At 46.3% G+C, this 16,817-nt stretch overlaps 1 protein-coding gene across 2 annotated transcripts in view; it reads right to left on the minus strand.

Annotated features, from left to right (window-relative positions):
* DND1 (DND microRNA-mediated repression inhibitor 1) overlaps positions 1 to 16,817 on the minus strand; it is a 48,872-nt gene continuing 32,055 nt past the window's right edge. For both annotated transcript variants that reach the window (XM_030213124.1, XM_030213125.1), the window contains exons 3-4: positions 5,909 to 6,370; positions 1 to 1,276 (exon numbers count right to left, since the gene is read on the minus strand). In XM_030213124.1, the coding sequence (XP_030068984.1) occupies positions 837 to 1,276; positions 5,909 to 6,370 (902 nt within the window). In that variant the 3' untranslated portion in view covers positions 1 to 836. The remainder of the gene's footprint in view (positions 1,277 to 5,908; positions 6,371 to 16,817) is intronic.

Below are 16,817 nucleotides of genomic sequence, written 5' to 3' on the forward strand. Positions count from 1 at the left end.
TTTATTCTTTGGTAAAAAGCAGTATCAAAGTGAAAATCTCACAAACTAGGTACAGCTATAGTGCACAGCAGCACCACATATGGCTTTGTGATAATCTTGTCCATAATAAAAGTTTTATATTAACTTTGTATTAAAAATCTGTTACATGTCCTCTATAAATCCAGCCAGTGATTGTTTTAGCCATACTGGTATTTGAATGAACTATAAAAATAAAACATCTATACCCAAAAACACACATTTTAAGTATCAAGTGATTTTCCATATTCCACTGTAAAACTAGTGTCTTCACGGCAGTTTCCACCTCCATGCAGTGCAACTTCTTAAGCAATGACTATGTTAATATCTGGCTGATCTAGGGCCATGTATGTACATCATTCATATATAAATCTAGCCAGCACAGTGCACTTAACATAGTGTTGTCGTTTTCCTCTCCCTTAGTTTACAGGGAAAAACCACACAAAAAACCCCCCCACAGTATATGAACAAGATAAAATCACTACTAAAAACAATATATATATATAGATCGTTTTTATCTATATATATAGATCGTTTTTAGTAGTGATTTTATCTTGGTTCATATAGTGGTTTTTTTTTTTTTATATATATATAAAAAGTTTCTAAACAAGGCATCAACTACCCATTCCAACTCTTAAGAACTATTAAGTAAGAATAAACCATTAAAAAACAAACAAACCAAAAACACGAGTGACGTTAAAATCCTGGCTTATAAAAGAAAAACATCACGTTTTAAACAAAGTGCCTGTAGTGAATCACACACAAAAAGATGAAATTCTGAACAAAATCTGCATCCCTGCCATTATACTTTGTTGGAAAGCTTAAACCTTCCTGTATTCCACAAGAGATTTCAGAATGCGCTCAGCTACTGCCTCTTTTGCTCTCTCGTGTTGCTCTGGGAAACCCTGTTTATCTGGTATAACCCAAATGTAGCCACTATAGGTAACAGAGTGCCCTGGAATTACTACTTGATACCAGAAACGTAGCCAGCCATTGGGGCTCAGTGCCACAATGTTGGTCAAGAACACAGGACTTCCCAGCTGCTTTTTTTGGCAGAAAGCATTCAGCATTTCCACGGTGTTCAACAGGGGCTTGAACTGCGATAGACTTTCGCTATTACCAAGCTGCCGACTGGGGGAAGAAAGAATGCTCCTGGAATATTTGAGATCGTCCTGTGTGCCTGTAGCTTTTGTCAGTTTCTGCTTCATATCTGGTTTCAGCCAATTTACAGTGAGCTGCTGTCCACAGAGATGCGAATTATCTGTTTAGAAAACAAGAAATTTCAGAATTAAAAAAAAAAAAAAAGAACATAGAAAAGAAAAGAAATTTTGAGTGGGGCAACAGTGAACATGGGTAGGTACTAGGCTCCATGGGGGGCCTGGGCTCACCCTCACCTTTAGCTCAGGACTCCTCTGCCTTCACGGCTGGAGGGGATGCTAAGACCTGCTAGCTGAAGATGTTGCCTGAGTCGTGCCAGCAATGGCACTTAATTCACTCGGGTGTGCTTCAGCCGCTAATGCTGGCTCTCATAGGCACGCTCAGCTCAGGTCTATCTGAGCATGTGTGGGAGAGCCAGCATTAGCAGCCAAAGTACACCTGAGTGAAGTGTTGCTGAAGGTGCAACCCAGGCAGGAGACATCTTTGCTGGTGGTGATGCCAAGCCCCACCAGCCAAAGGTAATACTGCAGTAGGTGGTGGTGGTGGGAGAATATCAGGACCTCCATCCCCCAAGTCCCTTTTTAGCAGGAGACCTTCAGTAAATGGATTTAACTGGCCCAATACTGTGCAAATGTCCATGCACATGTTTATACCTCTTCCATAAAACAGAAGGTCGCTTAGGTAGCAAAGAAGGAGGTTCATTCTTTGGGGGTCCTTTTACTAAAGGCCATTAGGTTTTGGGCTTAATATGATTTTAATGCACAGCAAGCCCAAAACTAACACTGCATCAGAAGAGGCGGTCCCCATGTTTTACATTGCAGCTCATATGTTAATGTGCCCATTAAATGCACGGTACTTGCAAAAAAAAAAAAAACATGAATAATATTTAGCACTTCCTCCAAGTGCTCCTCCGTTATCCAGTTGCTAATGCTAACGTGCTAGCTGGTTTAACATGAGAAGACCCACTCTCTGCCCATAACACTATTTGTAAAAAAAAAAAAAGATACAGTGGGGGAAATAAGTATTTGATCCCTTGCTGATTTTGTAAGTTTGCCCACTGACAAAGACATGAGCAGCCCATAATTGAAGGGTAGGTTATTGGTAACAGTGAGAGATAGCACATCACAAATTAAATCCGGAAAATCACATTGTGGAAAGTATATGAATTTATTTGCATTCTGCAGAGGGAAATAAGTATTTAATCCCTCTGGCAAACAAGACCTAATACTTGGTGGCAAAACCCTTGTTGGCAAGCACAGCGGTCAGACGTCTTCTGTAGTTGATGATGAGGTTTGCACACATGTCAGGAGGAATTTTGGTCCACTCCTCTTTGCAGATCATCTCTAAATCATTAAGAGTTCTGGGCTGTCGCTTGGCAACTCGCAGCTTCAGCTCCCTCCATAAGTTTTCAATGGGATTAAGGTCTGGTGACTGGCTAGGCCACTCCATGACCCTAATGTGCTTCTTCCTGAGCCACTCCTTTGTTGCCTTGGCTGTATGTTTTGGGTCATTGTCGTGCTGGAAGACCCAGCCACGACCCATTTTTAAGGCCCTGGCGGAGGGAAGGAGGTTGTCACTCAGAATTGTACGGTACATGGCCCCATCCATTCTCCCATTGATGCGGTGAAGTAGTCCTGTGCCCTTAGCAGAGAAACACCCCCAAAACATAACATTTCCACCTCCATGCTTGACAGTGGGGACGGTGTTCTTTGGGTCATAGGCAGCATTTCTCTTCCTCCAAACACGGCGAGTTGAGTTCATGCCAAAGAGCTCAATTTTTGTCTCATCTGACCACAGCACCTTCTCCCAATCACTCTCGGCATCATCCAGGTGTTCACTGGCAAACTTCAGACGGGCCGTCACATGTGCCTTCCGGAGCAGGGGGACCTTGCGGGCACTGCAGGATTGCAATCCGTTATGTCGTAATGTGTTACCAATGGTTTTCGTGGTGACAGTGGTCCCAGCTGCCTTGAGATCATTGACAAGTTCCCCCCTTGTAGTTGTAGGCTGATTTCTAACCTTCCTCATGATCAAGGATACCCAACGAGGTGAGATTTTGCGTGGAGCCCCAGATCTTTGTCGATTGACAGTCATTTTGTACTTCTTCCATTTTCTTACTATGGCACCAACAGTTGTCTCCTTCTCGCCCAGCGTCTTACTGATGGTTTTGTAGCCCATTCCAGCCTTGTGCAGGTGTATGATCTTGTCCCTGACATCCTTAGACAGCTCCTTGCTCTTGGCCATTTTGTAGAGGTTAGAGTCTGACTGATTCACTGAGTCTGTGGACAGGTGTCTTTCATACAGGTGACCATTGCCGACAGCTGTCTGTCATGCAGGTAACGAGTTGATTTGGAGCATCTACCTGGTCTGTAGGGGCCAGATCTCTTACTGGTTGGTGGGGGATCAATACTTATTTCCCTCTGCAGAATGCAAATAAATTCATATACTTTCCACAATGTGATTTTCCGGATTTAATTTGTGATGTGCTATCTCTCACTGTTACCAATAACCTACCCTTCAATTATGGGCTGCTCATGTCTTTGTCAGTGGGCAAACTTACAAAATCAGCAAGGGATCAAATACTTATTTCCCCCACTGTAGATATAGGCAGGGCAATGTGAGGGTTATCACAAGCATACAGGCAAAGCACCACCTGTTAACATACACTTAATGCCCTTTAGTAAAATGGACCCTTCTGTGTACCTACTTTACACATGTATCAGGGGCATAGCCAGACCTCACGGTGGGAGGGAGCCAGAGCCCGAGGTTGGGGGCACATTTTGAGTGCCGCCCTGCTGCCCCCCACCATGCTTTGCCTCCTCGCCCCCCTCACCGGCTTGCCTCCTTGCTGCTTCCCCTTACAAATACCTTTGCTGGCGGGGGTCCCCAACCCCTGCCAGCCAAACCAGGGGTCCAGATGAAATTTGCAGGGGCCCAGGCCCCCCCCCCCCCCGTAGCTACGCCCCTGACATGTATGCAGGTGCAGCATTTTATACAAGCCCTTTGGTGTGTGTAGAACAGGCTTCACATGTGTTTAACAAAAAAAAAAAAAAAAAAAACACCCCCCATCCCCTTTAGGGGCCTCATTTTCTTTGTCTCTTTGTGCTTCCAGCTCAAATGAGAACAAGTCATTATTTGGCTACAGTGCCAGGAAAATGGTTACAAAGTTATTGAGATCTCTCACCTCTGATAAAGAGTATTAAGAAATACATCTGTAAAAGATCTAGGCTTCTGTAAATGTGGTGGTGGGAATGTCCAGTAATTGTTATACTAGGAGAGGTACACCAGTTTATTCAATACACAACTAGAAGAAAACAGGATAGAGATTCTAAGGTATCCCTACTCAACTTCCCTATGTAACCCCTCAGAAGCCCCCCTGGACCACCGGTCTCTTGTATGTGTTGCAGTTGCTGCCTCCAACTGAGGTAAAAGGTGCTTTAGTGGGTGAGATTTCCCTCCCTTCTCCCCTGGAAAATTCCATAAAACAGTTTGGTGAATTTCAGTCTTTAGGGTTTTCCAACCCTCTAATCTGTACTAGTCAGATGGGTGTCAGAATTTATGGAGCAGATATCACGCTGTATTCAGTATTTTAAGAGCCTCAGCCCTCTTTTGGCCAAGTCCTGTAACAGCATTCTGTGGAAAAACCCCTTCCTCTCCTCTCAAATACACAGTGAGAATCCCAGCCCTCTGTGGGCTAAACTGTAAAACTGCAGCCTATTTAATCCAATCCCCCAAGCCACTTTCCCTGAAATGAACACCTCTCTCCTGTGGCACTTCCCTTGTCCTGTCTAGGTATCAGGGTGAGGTATTTGCCTGACCATCAAAAACAGCCCTGTTACACCTTCACAATTTGTGCATTTCCTTAAATATACTCTAGTCATTTACTTTTAGCAGTTATACTTCTTTTTAAATGTACAATTTATCAGTTAGTGATCCCTTTTCCCACAGCAAATTTGGTAATTTGCATATGACACTGACCCTTTTCCTACAGCACAGCTTCCCAAACTATGGGTCAGGAACCAAATGTAAGGTCACAAAACCTGACTTTGGGATCACAACCTTGGTGGACTCACCCTGGGTGGATCCAGCATTTCAGTCTCTCCCCCACCCCCAACCTGGTAGATTCAGCATCTCTTCACAACCTGCTTCCCCAATAGAACTACCATCTCTCTCTTCCCCTCATGAGTTCAGCAGTTCTCAAGTCCCTCCTGGAAGATATGACATTTTTCCTACCCCATCTCTATCCTCCCCTCGCCCCCACAAGATCCAGTATCATCTCTCTCTCCCCCCTGGATGAGTTCAGCAGCTCTTAAGTCCCTCTCCCATGCCTGTCTAGCATCTTCCTTCCCCGCTCCCCTAGTGCAGCTGCTTTCCAGGGATATAGAGGGGCGGAGCCACCATCAGTCTACATCATTCATGGATCTTCTAGTCCCACCCCTTTAGATGTACTGCAGACATTTCCTGTTTGAGGGACAGAGCTAACAGCAGTGCAGATCACCTTTATGCCAACTTTTATTCTCTTGAAGCAAGTTAAGCTGTGCTGCAGAACCAGGTTGGGTGGGGGGCAGGGGGCCATACACAAAAACATTTGCCCAGAGCCTCATGGGTGGTTAATGCAGCCCTATCAGGCAGAATATTATGTACCAAATTTTTTCAGCAGGATTCACATTCTGAACCCATAACCTGCTTTATGACTGTTCAAACCAAAACCCCACAACTAAATTTGTAAGAGTACCTTCTACTAGGACTTTCTTAGCCATTGCAGCAGCCCGGTGAGAACTGTACTTCACAACTGCCAGATGTTCGTGTTTACTGGTAGGACTGGGGTGCAGGGACAGGTCCAGCACCCCCGCACTCACATCTTCCAAGACCTTTTTGAACTCCCCATGTTCCAAGGAGCAGGGCAGGCCATCCACATAAAGTTCACACTTTTCAGTGCTTCTACAAACCACAATGTGACAATCTTGCTGTAGCTCAAAGCTATTCAGCGCTACAATGGCAGCCAGGGCACTGCGCCGGCTGGTGTACTTAGCATATGCAAAACCACGATTCAGTCCACTGAAAGTCATCATAAGACGAAATTCATAGAGTTTTCCTACACTCTGAAAGAGGGGGATCAATTTGTCTTCGTAGACATCCTGAGGAAGTTTACCAATGAACACTTCAGAGCCAGAGGGAGGAGGATCTCCTATCCATCCTGTAGAATAAGCAAGAAACAACTTAAATGGTTTAATGACTTGAAATACTGCCTTTTATGCTGAAATGTGCAACAAAAGCAGTTTACAAAAAAAAAAAAAAAATAATAATAATAATAATAAAAGCAAGGAAAAGTACAATTTATCCATATGATATAGGGAGGGGAGATGTAAGGAAAAATAGGGCAAGGCAAATATTGGTATTAACTACAGTTAAAACTCATAGAATTGCATTTTATGTATACACTTGTAAAAAAGGCCCATTTCTGACAACTGAAACTGGCGCTAGCAAGGTTTTCCTCGGAGTGTGTATGTTTGAGAGAGTGTGTGTGACAGTGTGTGAGAGAGAGAGTGAATCTGCGAGTGTGTGTGTGTGACAGAGAGAGCGAGACTGGGTGCGAGTGTGTCTGTGAGATAGAGTTGTGTGCCTGGGGCCCCTCCCACCCAGTTGGGGACGCCCAAAATCAGCTTTCGATTATACCGATTTGGGCGACCCTGTGAGAAGGACGCCCATCTTCCGATTTGTGTCGAAAGATGGGCATCCTTCTCATTTTTGTTTTTATTTATTGAATTTACTTTATTACAGCTCAAACAGAGATAATGAAATACATATAGCAAAGACAAGTTTTACACTGAAATAAACTAATGTCTTAATACAAAGGCAGAAAAAAAATATAATTACTTCGACCAAAAGAAATTTTTGTAATACGATCCAAGAGAAGGAAAATGAATTTAAATGTAACAATCAGAAAAATAAAAGAAAATGTGAATACTGCTCCTCAGAACTTCTTCTCAAGCCTATCTTATGAAGTATGCGTCTGTGGTTCAACTATTACCACTACTTCCTCTCTATGTAACAAAAATTCCTCTAATTGTTTTGGTTCAAAAAATTGAAAATGTTTGGATTGATACAGTACACAGCAAATACAGGGAAATTTCAAAACAAAATTAGCTCCAAGAGCCAGGGTCATGCCCTGCGTCTCGTCTGAGTTTCCTTAGAAAGATCAGGATAAACTCTAATTTTAGAACCAAAGAATAAGGAGTCCAAATGTCTAAAGGAAAGTTTTAGAACAGCATTCCTCTGTCCATTTCAAAGGCAAAGGTTACCACCACTGTGGTTTTTTGAGTAATTACTTCCAAGGATGACTCTAGGGACTCTGTCAAGTTCATACCCTCTCCTGTTTGTGTAGGCAAAACTCCGCCATCTCTCTTTTTATTAAACTGTAGGTATTGTGCTCGCACAATAGGGGGAAGAGATTCACTTGGCATTCCCAGTGTTTCCACCAGATATTTCTTCACCATTTCAATTGATGGTATTAATGGGGAGCGTGGAAAATTAGTCTTAAGTTTAATTTTCTTACTTGGTTTTCCAGGTATTCTAAACGACGGAACCTATAGTTCCGATCTCTAATAGTAGTCTGACTTAACATTTCTAAAGATTGTAACTTTGTCCCCATTTGATTTAGTTGGGAAGCTTGATGAGTGGTAGTCGGAGACTGTGAAAGAACAGCTTCCGAAAGAACTTTTATTTCAAGCGCATTTTTTTTCAATCATTGTTGAAAGGGAGGAATGAAGTGAATAAGTTAAATCCCAGTGACTCAATCATCACCACTGCAGGTCTCTCCTTAACACCCAAAGTAAACACAGGAGGCGGAGCACTAGAATTTGGTTCAATGTACTTACAGTTTGTGGTGGCAAAATTTGCAAAGGAAATTGTTCTCCCATTGTTACCGTTCTCAGCGCTCCCTGCAGAGCGGGCTGGTTCTCTCCCTGTGCCTCCGCAATGCCCAGTGGGCTCCGTGCTACAGAACCTTTCTCCGCTCGAAATCCTCCTGGCTGTGGGGGGGCAGTGCGCTGCACGGGGCTTAAAGAAACCCCGTTAATACTGCCGTCTAACGCCACCGCGTTAGCTCCGATAGAAAGAGAAGAAGTCTGTCTGGGGGTGGACGTCAACCCGAATTGCTCCAGCGTCAGCTGTTGCTGAGGAATCGATCCAGTGCTGGCTGAGGGAATTTCCAGCACTTTACCCCTCCGTTTCCCCATTTTCCAAGGGCCCACGAAGAACCTCACAGCCAGGTTTGAAGCGAAATTCAAGGTGCGTCCTACGCAGTAAACTTATACACGGCCATCTTGGATCAGTGCCCGTCCTTCTCTTTCGAAAATAAGCCAGACAGTAAGCTCTGTAGGCCTGGTCTTGAGAAAAATGTCCTATACAGTACCCTAAATTGACACTCTCGCAACTTAGCTCTGTGAATCACTGGGAGTAGCCTTAATTTGCAATTAAAGAGTTTAGTGATGCTTCCTCTCTCCCGCCTCAAATCTTTATATTTTTCAATAGTACCATGATTTTTAGGCAGGCTATATACCCACAAAGCCCGAAGAAGGGCAGACAACGATCTGCCCCTCTAGGCCTCTGCCTCAAAATGTGCAAAGAGTTATACCATACCCTAATTGATAATGCCTCACGTCCAAGAATTTTAAACAACATCTGAATTGATCTCCAACTACTTACAGCAACCCACCGCTGCATTAAAGATTACCTGAGTTCTGTCATCCTTAAGAAGTTGTTCAAATAATGTTAGTCTGCCATGAGTCCATCTGGAGAATACAGTGTTTTCTAATCCTGGCATATAATATAGGCAGACGAGACCCCTCGGGCATAACGGTTATCCGATATTAACAATAATAACACAATAATAAATAACCCGACACATGGTATTTTCTTAATTATGGCACAACTCGGCCGCAGCTTTATTAGATACAACACATCTTAAAACCTTAGGTATACCCAAGCCGAATTCAGCCTTCGGCTCATTATCCAACATTCAGCCTTCGGCTCATTATCCAACCGAGTCCGCCGTATTAGCAAGACTGACCAATCGTAAACATTGCTCCCCGCCGCAGAGCTCAACCGCAAGCGCAGCTATCCTAGCTGCCTAGTTTATACCATCAGGCTTGGGTACCCCGCCAACAGCCCAGGGTAGCAATGCTTGCCCCGGGCCCCCCCCCCCCCCACCCCCCACCATCAGCTGCAGCCTGTTGTGCCGGATAACAGGGTCTAACACGCTTGGAGATAGGATGGCCCCCATTTCTCAGCAAGCACCCTGGGCAGATCTCTGCTGCCCAATCTTGCGTCAATTGCCGTCTATACGCGGCCATAGACCAAGTGGCGATTTGCAGATTCCTTTCTTTCTGGGCCTGCCGGCGCGAATTACTGGGATACCGGGATAACCGTGGGCCCAATTCGACCCTCCTACTCCCGTCCCGTGCGTTCTTACACCTTTGCCTTCTGTGTTCAGGCCCGAGTGCCACCCATGTGTCCAACATCTCACCTTGCGAGATAAAAATAGCGGTAGTTAGGCAGTCATACAGTCACACGTCCATAAATAATGACACACTGGGTCCGATCCCTCCATGTGTTACCGAGTGTCCACATCTCACTCTGCAATATAAGATAGTGGTTGGTAGATAGTCATAATTACATAGGTAATGCCACTCTGGGAAAAGACCAAGGGGGCCATCGAGCCCAGCATCCTGTCCACGACGGCCAGGGCCGTGCCGATGCGGTAAGCGAGGTAAGCGCCGCAGGGGGGCGCCCACCTCTGGAGGGCGCCGCCGCGGTGCTTACCCTCGCCCCGCGCCGCAAAGGCCTTTAAATATTTCACCTGGGTCGCAGCAGCGTCAGTGAAAGCGCTGCCGACCAGCAAGGGCGGGGCGGTGGGGGCGGTCCGCCCCGAGTGTCATAAAAAAGGGGGGTGCCGCCGCTCCCGCTGCTCTTCTTCCTGGCAGCCCCTCCCCCGCACCAGCCCTTTAAAAATAAATTGCCGACGCAAATAGCGAGCGCAGCACCTCGTGTGCAAGTAAAAGAAGCGGATCCGATCATCTCATTGGGCCTTCCCTCACTGTCCCGCCCTCCTCTGATGCAACTTCCTATTTCCTCTAGGGCGGGACAGTGAAGGAAGGCCCAATGAGATGATCGGATCCGCTTCTTTTACTTGCACACGAGGTGCTGTGCTCCCTATCGCGTCGGCAATTTATTTTTAAAGACCGGGTGGCAGGGAGAAGACGAGGCAGGGTGAGGGTGGGGGACAGATGGGGTGAAGGTGGGGGGGACTCGGATAGCAGAAGGGACTGGGTGGGAGACAGATGGGGTGAGGGGGACTCGGATGGGCAGAAGGGACTGGGTGGGAGACAGATGAGGTGAGGGGGACTCGGATGGGCAGAAGGGACTGGGTGGGAGACAGGGTGAGGGTGGGGGGCACTTGGATAGCAGAAGGGACTGGGTGGGAGCCAGATGGGGTGAGGGGGACTCGGATGGGCAGAAGGGACTGGGTGGGAGACAGATGGGGTGAGGGTGGGGTGGGGGTGGGGGGGCACATGGATAGCAGAAGGGACTGGGTGGGAGACAAATGGGGTGAGGGTGGGGGCACTTGGATAGCAGAAGGGACTGGGTGGGAGACAGATGGGGTGAGGGGGACTCGGATGGGCAGAAGGGACTGGGTGGGAGACAGATGGGGTGAGGGTGGGGGCACTTGGATAGCAGAAGGGACTGGGTGGGAGACAGATGGGGTGAGGGGGACTTGGATGGGCAGAAGGGACTGGGTGGGAGACAGATGCTTTAGGATATAGTATTTTAGCTGTGTTAATAAATGTTTATAAATAGAACATGTAAATAAGGTAATCTTTTTATTGGACTAATTTAATACATTTTGACTTAACTTTCAGAGAACAAAACCCCCTTCCTCAGATCAGGATAGGATACTGTAACAGCACTATACTGTATTGACCTGAGGAAGGAGATTTTGGCCTCTGGAAGTTAAATGTATTAGTCCAATAAAATGGTATTATTTTATTTTCTGTATTTGTTTTATTTCTATTTGTTAATTTGTAAAGTGGTGATTGGTATTTGTTAGTTTTTTCAAATTTACATCTGCTGTCTTTATATTTTGCACAGTACTAGGAGACATTTCTGTTTCTGTGGCGTTGCATTGTATGCAGAGTCTGGCATTGGGGGTTCAGTTTAATTTTTGTCTAAATAGAAAGTTTATGATTACTTATTCTATAGTGGATTAGGGTGTATCTGTGTTTGTGAAAAAGACATGGCTTTCAGTTGGCATTGACTGTGCAGGATCGACGATCTGTACTATTCTGTCTGGTTTCGTTTTACAATAGGTGAATTGATGTTCTAGTGCTCACTGTAGTGCTTAAGATGCTTTCCTTTTCCTTGTGTGACTCATAGAAACGACTGCTTATGGTATGGTAAAATTGCTCTATAGGTCGTGTTTTGTATTCTCGGTATGCCTAGTACTGGATTTGGGGGGGGGGGGGGGGGGGGGGTGTTAAAAAAATGACCGGCCCCGGGTGTCAACTACCCTAGCTACGCCACTGCTGCCGATGTCTCCCTTCCCTTGCACTCGTTGGTTCCCTCAGTGTCCCGCCTTCTTCTGACGTCAGAAGAAGGCGGACACTGAGGGAACCAAGAGCGCAAAGGGAAGGGAGATGTCGGCAGCGCTCCGCTTTCACTGACGCTGCTGCGACCAGAAGTAAAAGATTTAAAGGCCCCAGGGCGCGGAGGGAAGGGCAGAGAGGCATGGATGGGAGGGCAGAGAGGCATCGATGGGAGGGCAGGGCCCAGGGAGAGGACAAATTGCTGGAAGGGGAGGGGAGAGAGGATTGCTGGCTATGGATGGAGGAGGGAAGGGCAGAGAGGGACAAGGATGGACATGGGGGCCCAGGGAGAGGACAAATTGCTGGAAATGGAGGGGAGGGGAGAGAGGAGGATTGCTGGCTATGGATGGAGGAGGGAAGGGCAGAGAGGGACAAGAATGGACATGGATGGGAGGGCAGGACCCAGGGAGAGAGGAGAAATTGCTGGAAATGGATATAGAGCAAGAAATGAAGAAGAAAGGAGAAAAGTAAAGAAATAAATGGAAAGGAAGCCCTGGAAATGGAGTTAAGAGGACAGATAGCAGCAGAATCAGATACTGGACCAGCATGATTGAAAAAAGAAAGTCACCAGACAACAAAGGTAGAAAAAAATCATTTTATTTTCATTTTAGCATTTGGAATATGTCCACTTTGAGAATTTACATCTGCTATCTTATTTTGCAATGTATACCAATTTGTTTCTAAGAATATTGCTGACAATTCCTTTCAGTGTGGCAAGTGGTGAGCGATCATTTTCATGGGGGGGGGGGGGGGGCGTGATCATTTTTCACGGGGGGGGGGGGGGCGCCAATTGATAGTCTGCAGGGGGGCGCCAGAGACCCTAGGCACGGCCCTGACGACGGCAGCCAATCCCGTCATGTGTTACCGAGTGTCCAACATCTCAGCCTGCAATAGAAAATAGCGGTAGGTAGACAGTCATAAGTGCATAAATAATGCCACCCTGGGAAAAGACCAAGGGGCCGACGGCGTACAATCCCTCCATGTGTTACCGAGTGCCCACATCCATATCTCACGCTGCAATATAAAATAGTGGTTGGTAGATAGTCGTAAATACATAAGTACTGGTCAATGCACGTCGTCTATCATTGCAGTTGCTCGGGAACATGTCCTATGTCCAGCAGTCGTTCTCCGTGGACCTAGTCACCCTGCCATAATGGGGAGGCTTCCGAACGATGCCGGGCAACCCATGTGCATGCACTTATGATAATCAAATTAACCGGGGGACATTGACCGGGTGCACTGGCAGAAGTCATAAGCCGACCTGATGTTTGTCTTGGCTATGCGGGATCCCTGCCCTACCTGCCCCGGTAACTGCTCTGCCCTGCCGCAGGGGGCTCGGGGAGGGGGGGAATTCTTTCGCATGAGTCACCTACCGTCAAAGATCTGCTAATGGGGATACAATGATCTTTTCGAAAGGCTGATTAGGGAAAAAGGCCTGCCACTCTTCCTAGGTTCACTACCTTAGCTGATCGTAGGTCAACAATCTTTTTGAGCCAATAGATCTTCTAATGGCATATGAAATCTTATGATCTTTGTTCTTCACTGGGATCCTAAGATCAAAATACTTTGAGAATATTAACACAGATGAGAGGGTGATATAGTACTGTGCCACAGAAAATATAAATGTAAAACTTTCAAGGCATTGGATTCTGACTTTTAATGAACCTAAATGTATAATTATCCGCTGGGTAGCTAAATGGCTATTGAGGGCATGCTGTATTTCTTTTAACAGAGGCCAGGACTGCATGCACTAAACTGACAGGATGAGTGAAACATCCCTAGCATTTGCTGAATTTCTAGCTCTGTAGGTCTTTGATGGAAGCCTAGACGCAATATTCAAATGACATGTCTTCTAAATATGATAAAGGAGCCCATGGCTAGCTGCTTAATCAAGCTGAATGAATTACACTACCTTCACAGACCTTTTCATATAGCCCTACAGTGCTTCATCGTTTAAGTAAAATAAAGAGCTGAAAATTTAACTGATACCATGTGTAAACCAGGTATTTTACCAGATATTCTAACAACTCCCCTTCAGTACCTCACTACATATAAAATGTGGCAGTGGCATTGTAAAGCTAGCTTAGGAAGCAAACACTTCTAAACTTAAAACACCATTAAGGTTTAGAGGTATAATATCCGAATGTACCACCTTTATATTTATTGAGGGCCCCTTCTACTAAGCCGCATGAACGTTGATTTGATGCCCGACAATCATGTGGCTCTTGTGGTAATTGAAGTGATATCTTTGAAAGATAGACTAACGCAATGATCCTGACTCCTTACCGGGAATACATTCGTGCATTGACCGGCGAGGTCCCACAACTGAAAGATTGTGAAGGATGTGTGAAGGATTGAAGGGATGCAGACTTCCTCTGTACGCAATCTGACAAGATGTATTTCCTGGGATTTTAAGTTCCTCAGGAAATGCTTTCTGTGAATTTGGCCATCAGAATTGCAGTTTGTCAATTTATCACTATATCTTTTGCGATATACATATGTATACCTATATGCATGCAAAAAACTTGTATTTAAATACACATATGGGTTTTTTTTTTTGCATTGGTACCATATGTTGCCATCTGCATGATAGTGCTGTCCTCCGAGCCTGCTTTTACCATATAAGAGAGAGAGAACGTTATGAGATTGACACAAGGCAAGATATAATCAGAATTTTGGCGAGAACGTTTCTTTCTTTCTTTATTATTATTTTTTTTGTTACATTTGTACCCCGCGCTATTCCCATTCCTGGCAGGCTCAATGCGGCTTACACATACCAGCACTTATTTGTATCTGGGGCAATGGAGGGCCAAGTGAGTTGCCCAGAGTCACAAGGAGCTGTGTGTGCCTGAAGTGGGAATCTTTGCTCAGTTCCCCAGGACCAAAGTCCTCCACCCTAACCACTAAGCCACTCCTCCACTTGTCGATGGTAATCTTTAAAGGCAAGCTAAATGCTTTCTTAGCGGCGGGGTCGTGGTTTCCTCCCTGTGGTTGAGCAGAAGGGGACTGGTTGTTATCTACTGTGTATTTAGGGAGCTGTTACTAACTGGCTTTGAATTAACCTCCCTGTGGGAATTAACCACCCACAGGTTACCGGGAGCTACTCCTGCTCACAATCTGTACATATCTGATTTCTATACTACATTTGTTAGCCTCTGAGGACAGCTCTTTCTGAATTATTTTCATCCTAGTCCTCTATTCCACTGCCCAGCGGCTGAAATACCTTTCATTTCCCTCCATTATCTTTATTTACAACTCTCTTACTAAGGGGTCTTTAATTTAAGAACAGGCTCATTCTATGGGTATTAGCGCTTAAAGGCTGGAATACCTTTCCTTTACCTCAGGGGCGTATCTGCGTGGGGCCTCAGGGGCCTGGGCCCCCGCAGATTTTGCCCTGGACCCCCCTACCGCCATCAACCCTCCCCCGCTGCCGTTCTTACTTTTGCTGGCGGGGGACCCCAACCTCCGCCAGCCGAGGTCTGCTTCCACCTGCCGCTGCCGTAAAAACTTCTTCTTCAGCCGGCGGGGGACCCCAAACCCCCGCCAGCCGCCCCGCGGTGTTTAAAATTCATCTTCGGCCTCCGTGGCCGTGCTGCTGTGATAGGCGCTGTTGAAATCCACTTCGGAGTCTGACGTCGTTGTACGTTGTACGTGCTGCGACGTCAGACTCCGAAGTGGATTTCAACAGCGCCTATCACAGCAGCACGGCCACGGAGGCCGAAGATGAATTTTAAACACCGCGGGGCGGCTGGCAGGGGTTTGGGGTCCCCCGCCGGCTGAAGAAGAAGTTTTTACGGCAGCGGCAGGTGGAAGCAGACCTCGGCTGGCGGGGGTTGGGGTCCCCCGCCAGCAAAAGTAAGAACGGCAGCGGGGGAGGGTTGGCGGCGGGAGGGGGGTGGAGAGAGTCATTGGTGGCGGTGGGGGCTCGGCGGCGGGGGGGGGGGCTAAAATGTGCCCCCTCCCTCTGGCTCTGGCCCCCCCTACCGCCGGAGTCCAGATACGCCCCTGCTTTACCTCCATTACATTTATTTAATACTTACTTACTGAGGACTGTGAATTTCACACACTGGTCCATCCTCAGGGTATTGGTCAATCTAAGTAAACCTGCATCCTCCAGATCCATGCTTTCCTGGAGAAGGGCTCGTGGGATATATATATATATATATTTTGTGCCACATACCGCCTTGCGCTCAACGTAAACTGTATAAAGCCACGGCACAGGCCTCGCGCGCATCTGCAACGCGCCATGCCAAGTGATTCGCCTGCTGCATACAACTGGTGGCATAGTAGTCATAGTAGCGACTAATTGGCCGGTGGGGGGAGACGAGCCTTGCTCTGGGCAGACTTCTACGGTCTATACCCTGCAAGCACAAAATTGAGGTCGGGTATACACATAAGGTAGCACATATGAGTTTAAATCGTCAGGCAGACTCTATGGACCGCGCGGGTGTTTTTTTCTTTCGTCATCTGCTATGTTACCAACCACTACTCAGTTCTCCTATCCTGGTTCCTTCTCACCCAGTACTTTCCTCGCCCTTAGTTGTCTTGTCTGTCTGATATTATTAGATTGTAAGCTCTACCGAGCAGGGACGGTCTCTCTGTGTCAGGTGTTCAGCATTGCGTGCGACTGGTAGCGCTATACAAATGTTAATAATAATAATAAAGTTTGCTTGCTTTGTTTGAGTGAATGGTAATGACAGCAGCGTGGGGTAGCGTAAACAGAGATTGACCGCATCGGCTTGCTTGTGTACAGTGGACTAGATAGGCTCACTTCCAATGTTGCCTACTAAACCTCTTTGCGGCAGCTCCTATGTTTTGCTTTGTTTTGAGTGAATGGCAATGACGGCTACGATGAGGAGTGGAAGCAGAGATTAACCAATTGGCTTCCTTGCGTATGTAGTTGCTGCAGGCCTGGCACCGGTGCGGGTTTTAGTTAGTTATTTAATTATTATTTTTATTTTTTTATATAGGCTCGTCCAATGGATATACGATGTACCATAC

Source organism: Microcaecilia unicolor, chromosome 8 (assembly GCF_901765095.1).
Source record: "Microcaecilia unicolor chromosome 8, aMicUni1.1, whole genome shotgun sequence".
Classification (NCBI taxonomy): Eukaryota; Metazoa; Chordata; class Amphibia; order Gymnophiona; family Siphonopidae; genus Microcaecilia; species Microcaecilia unicolor.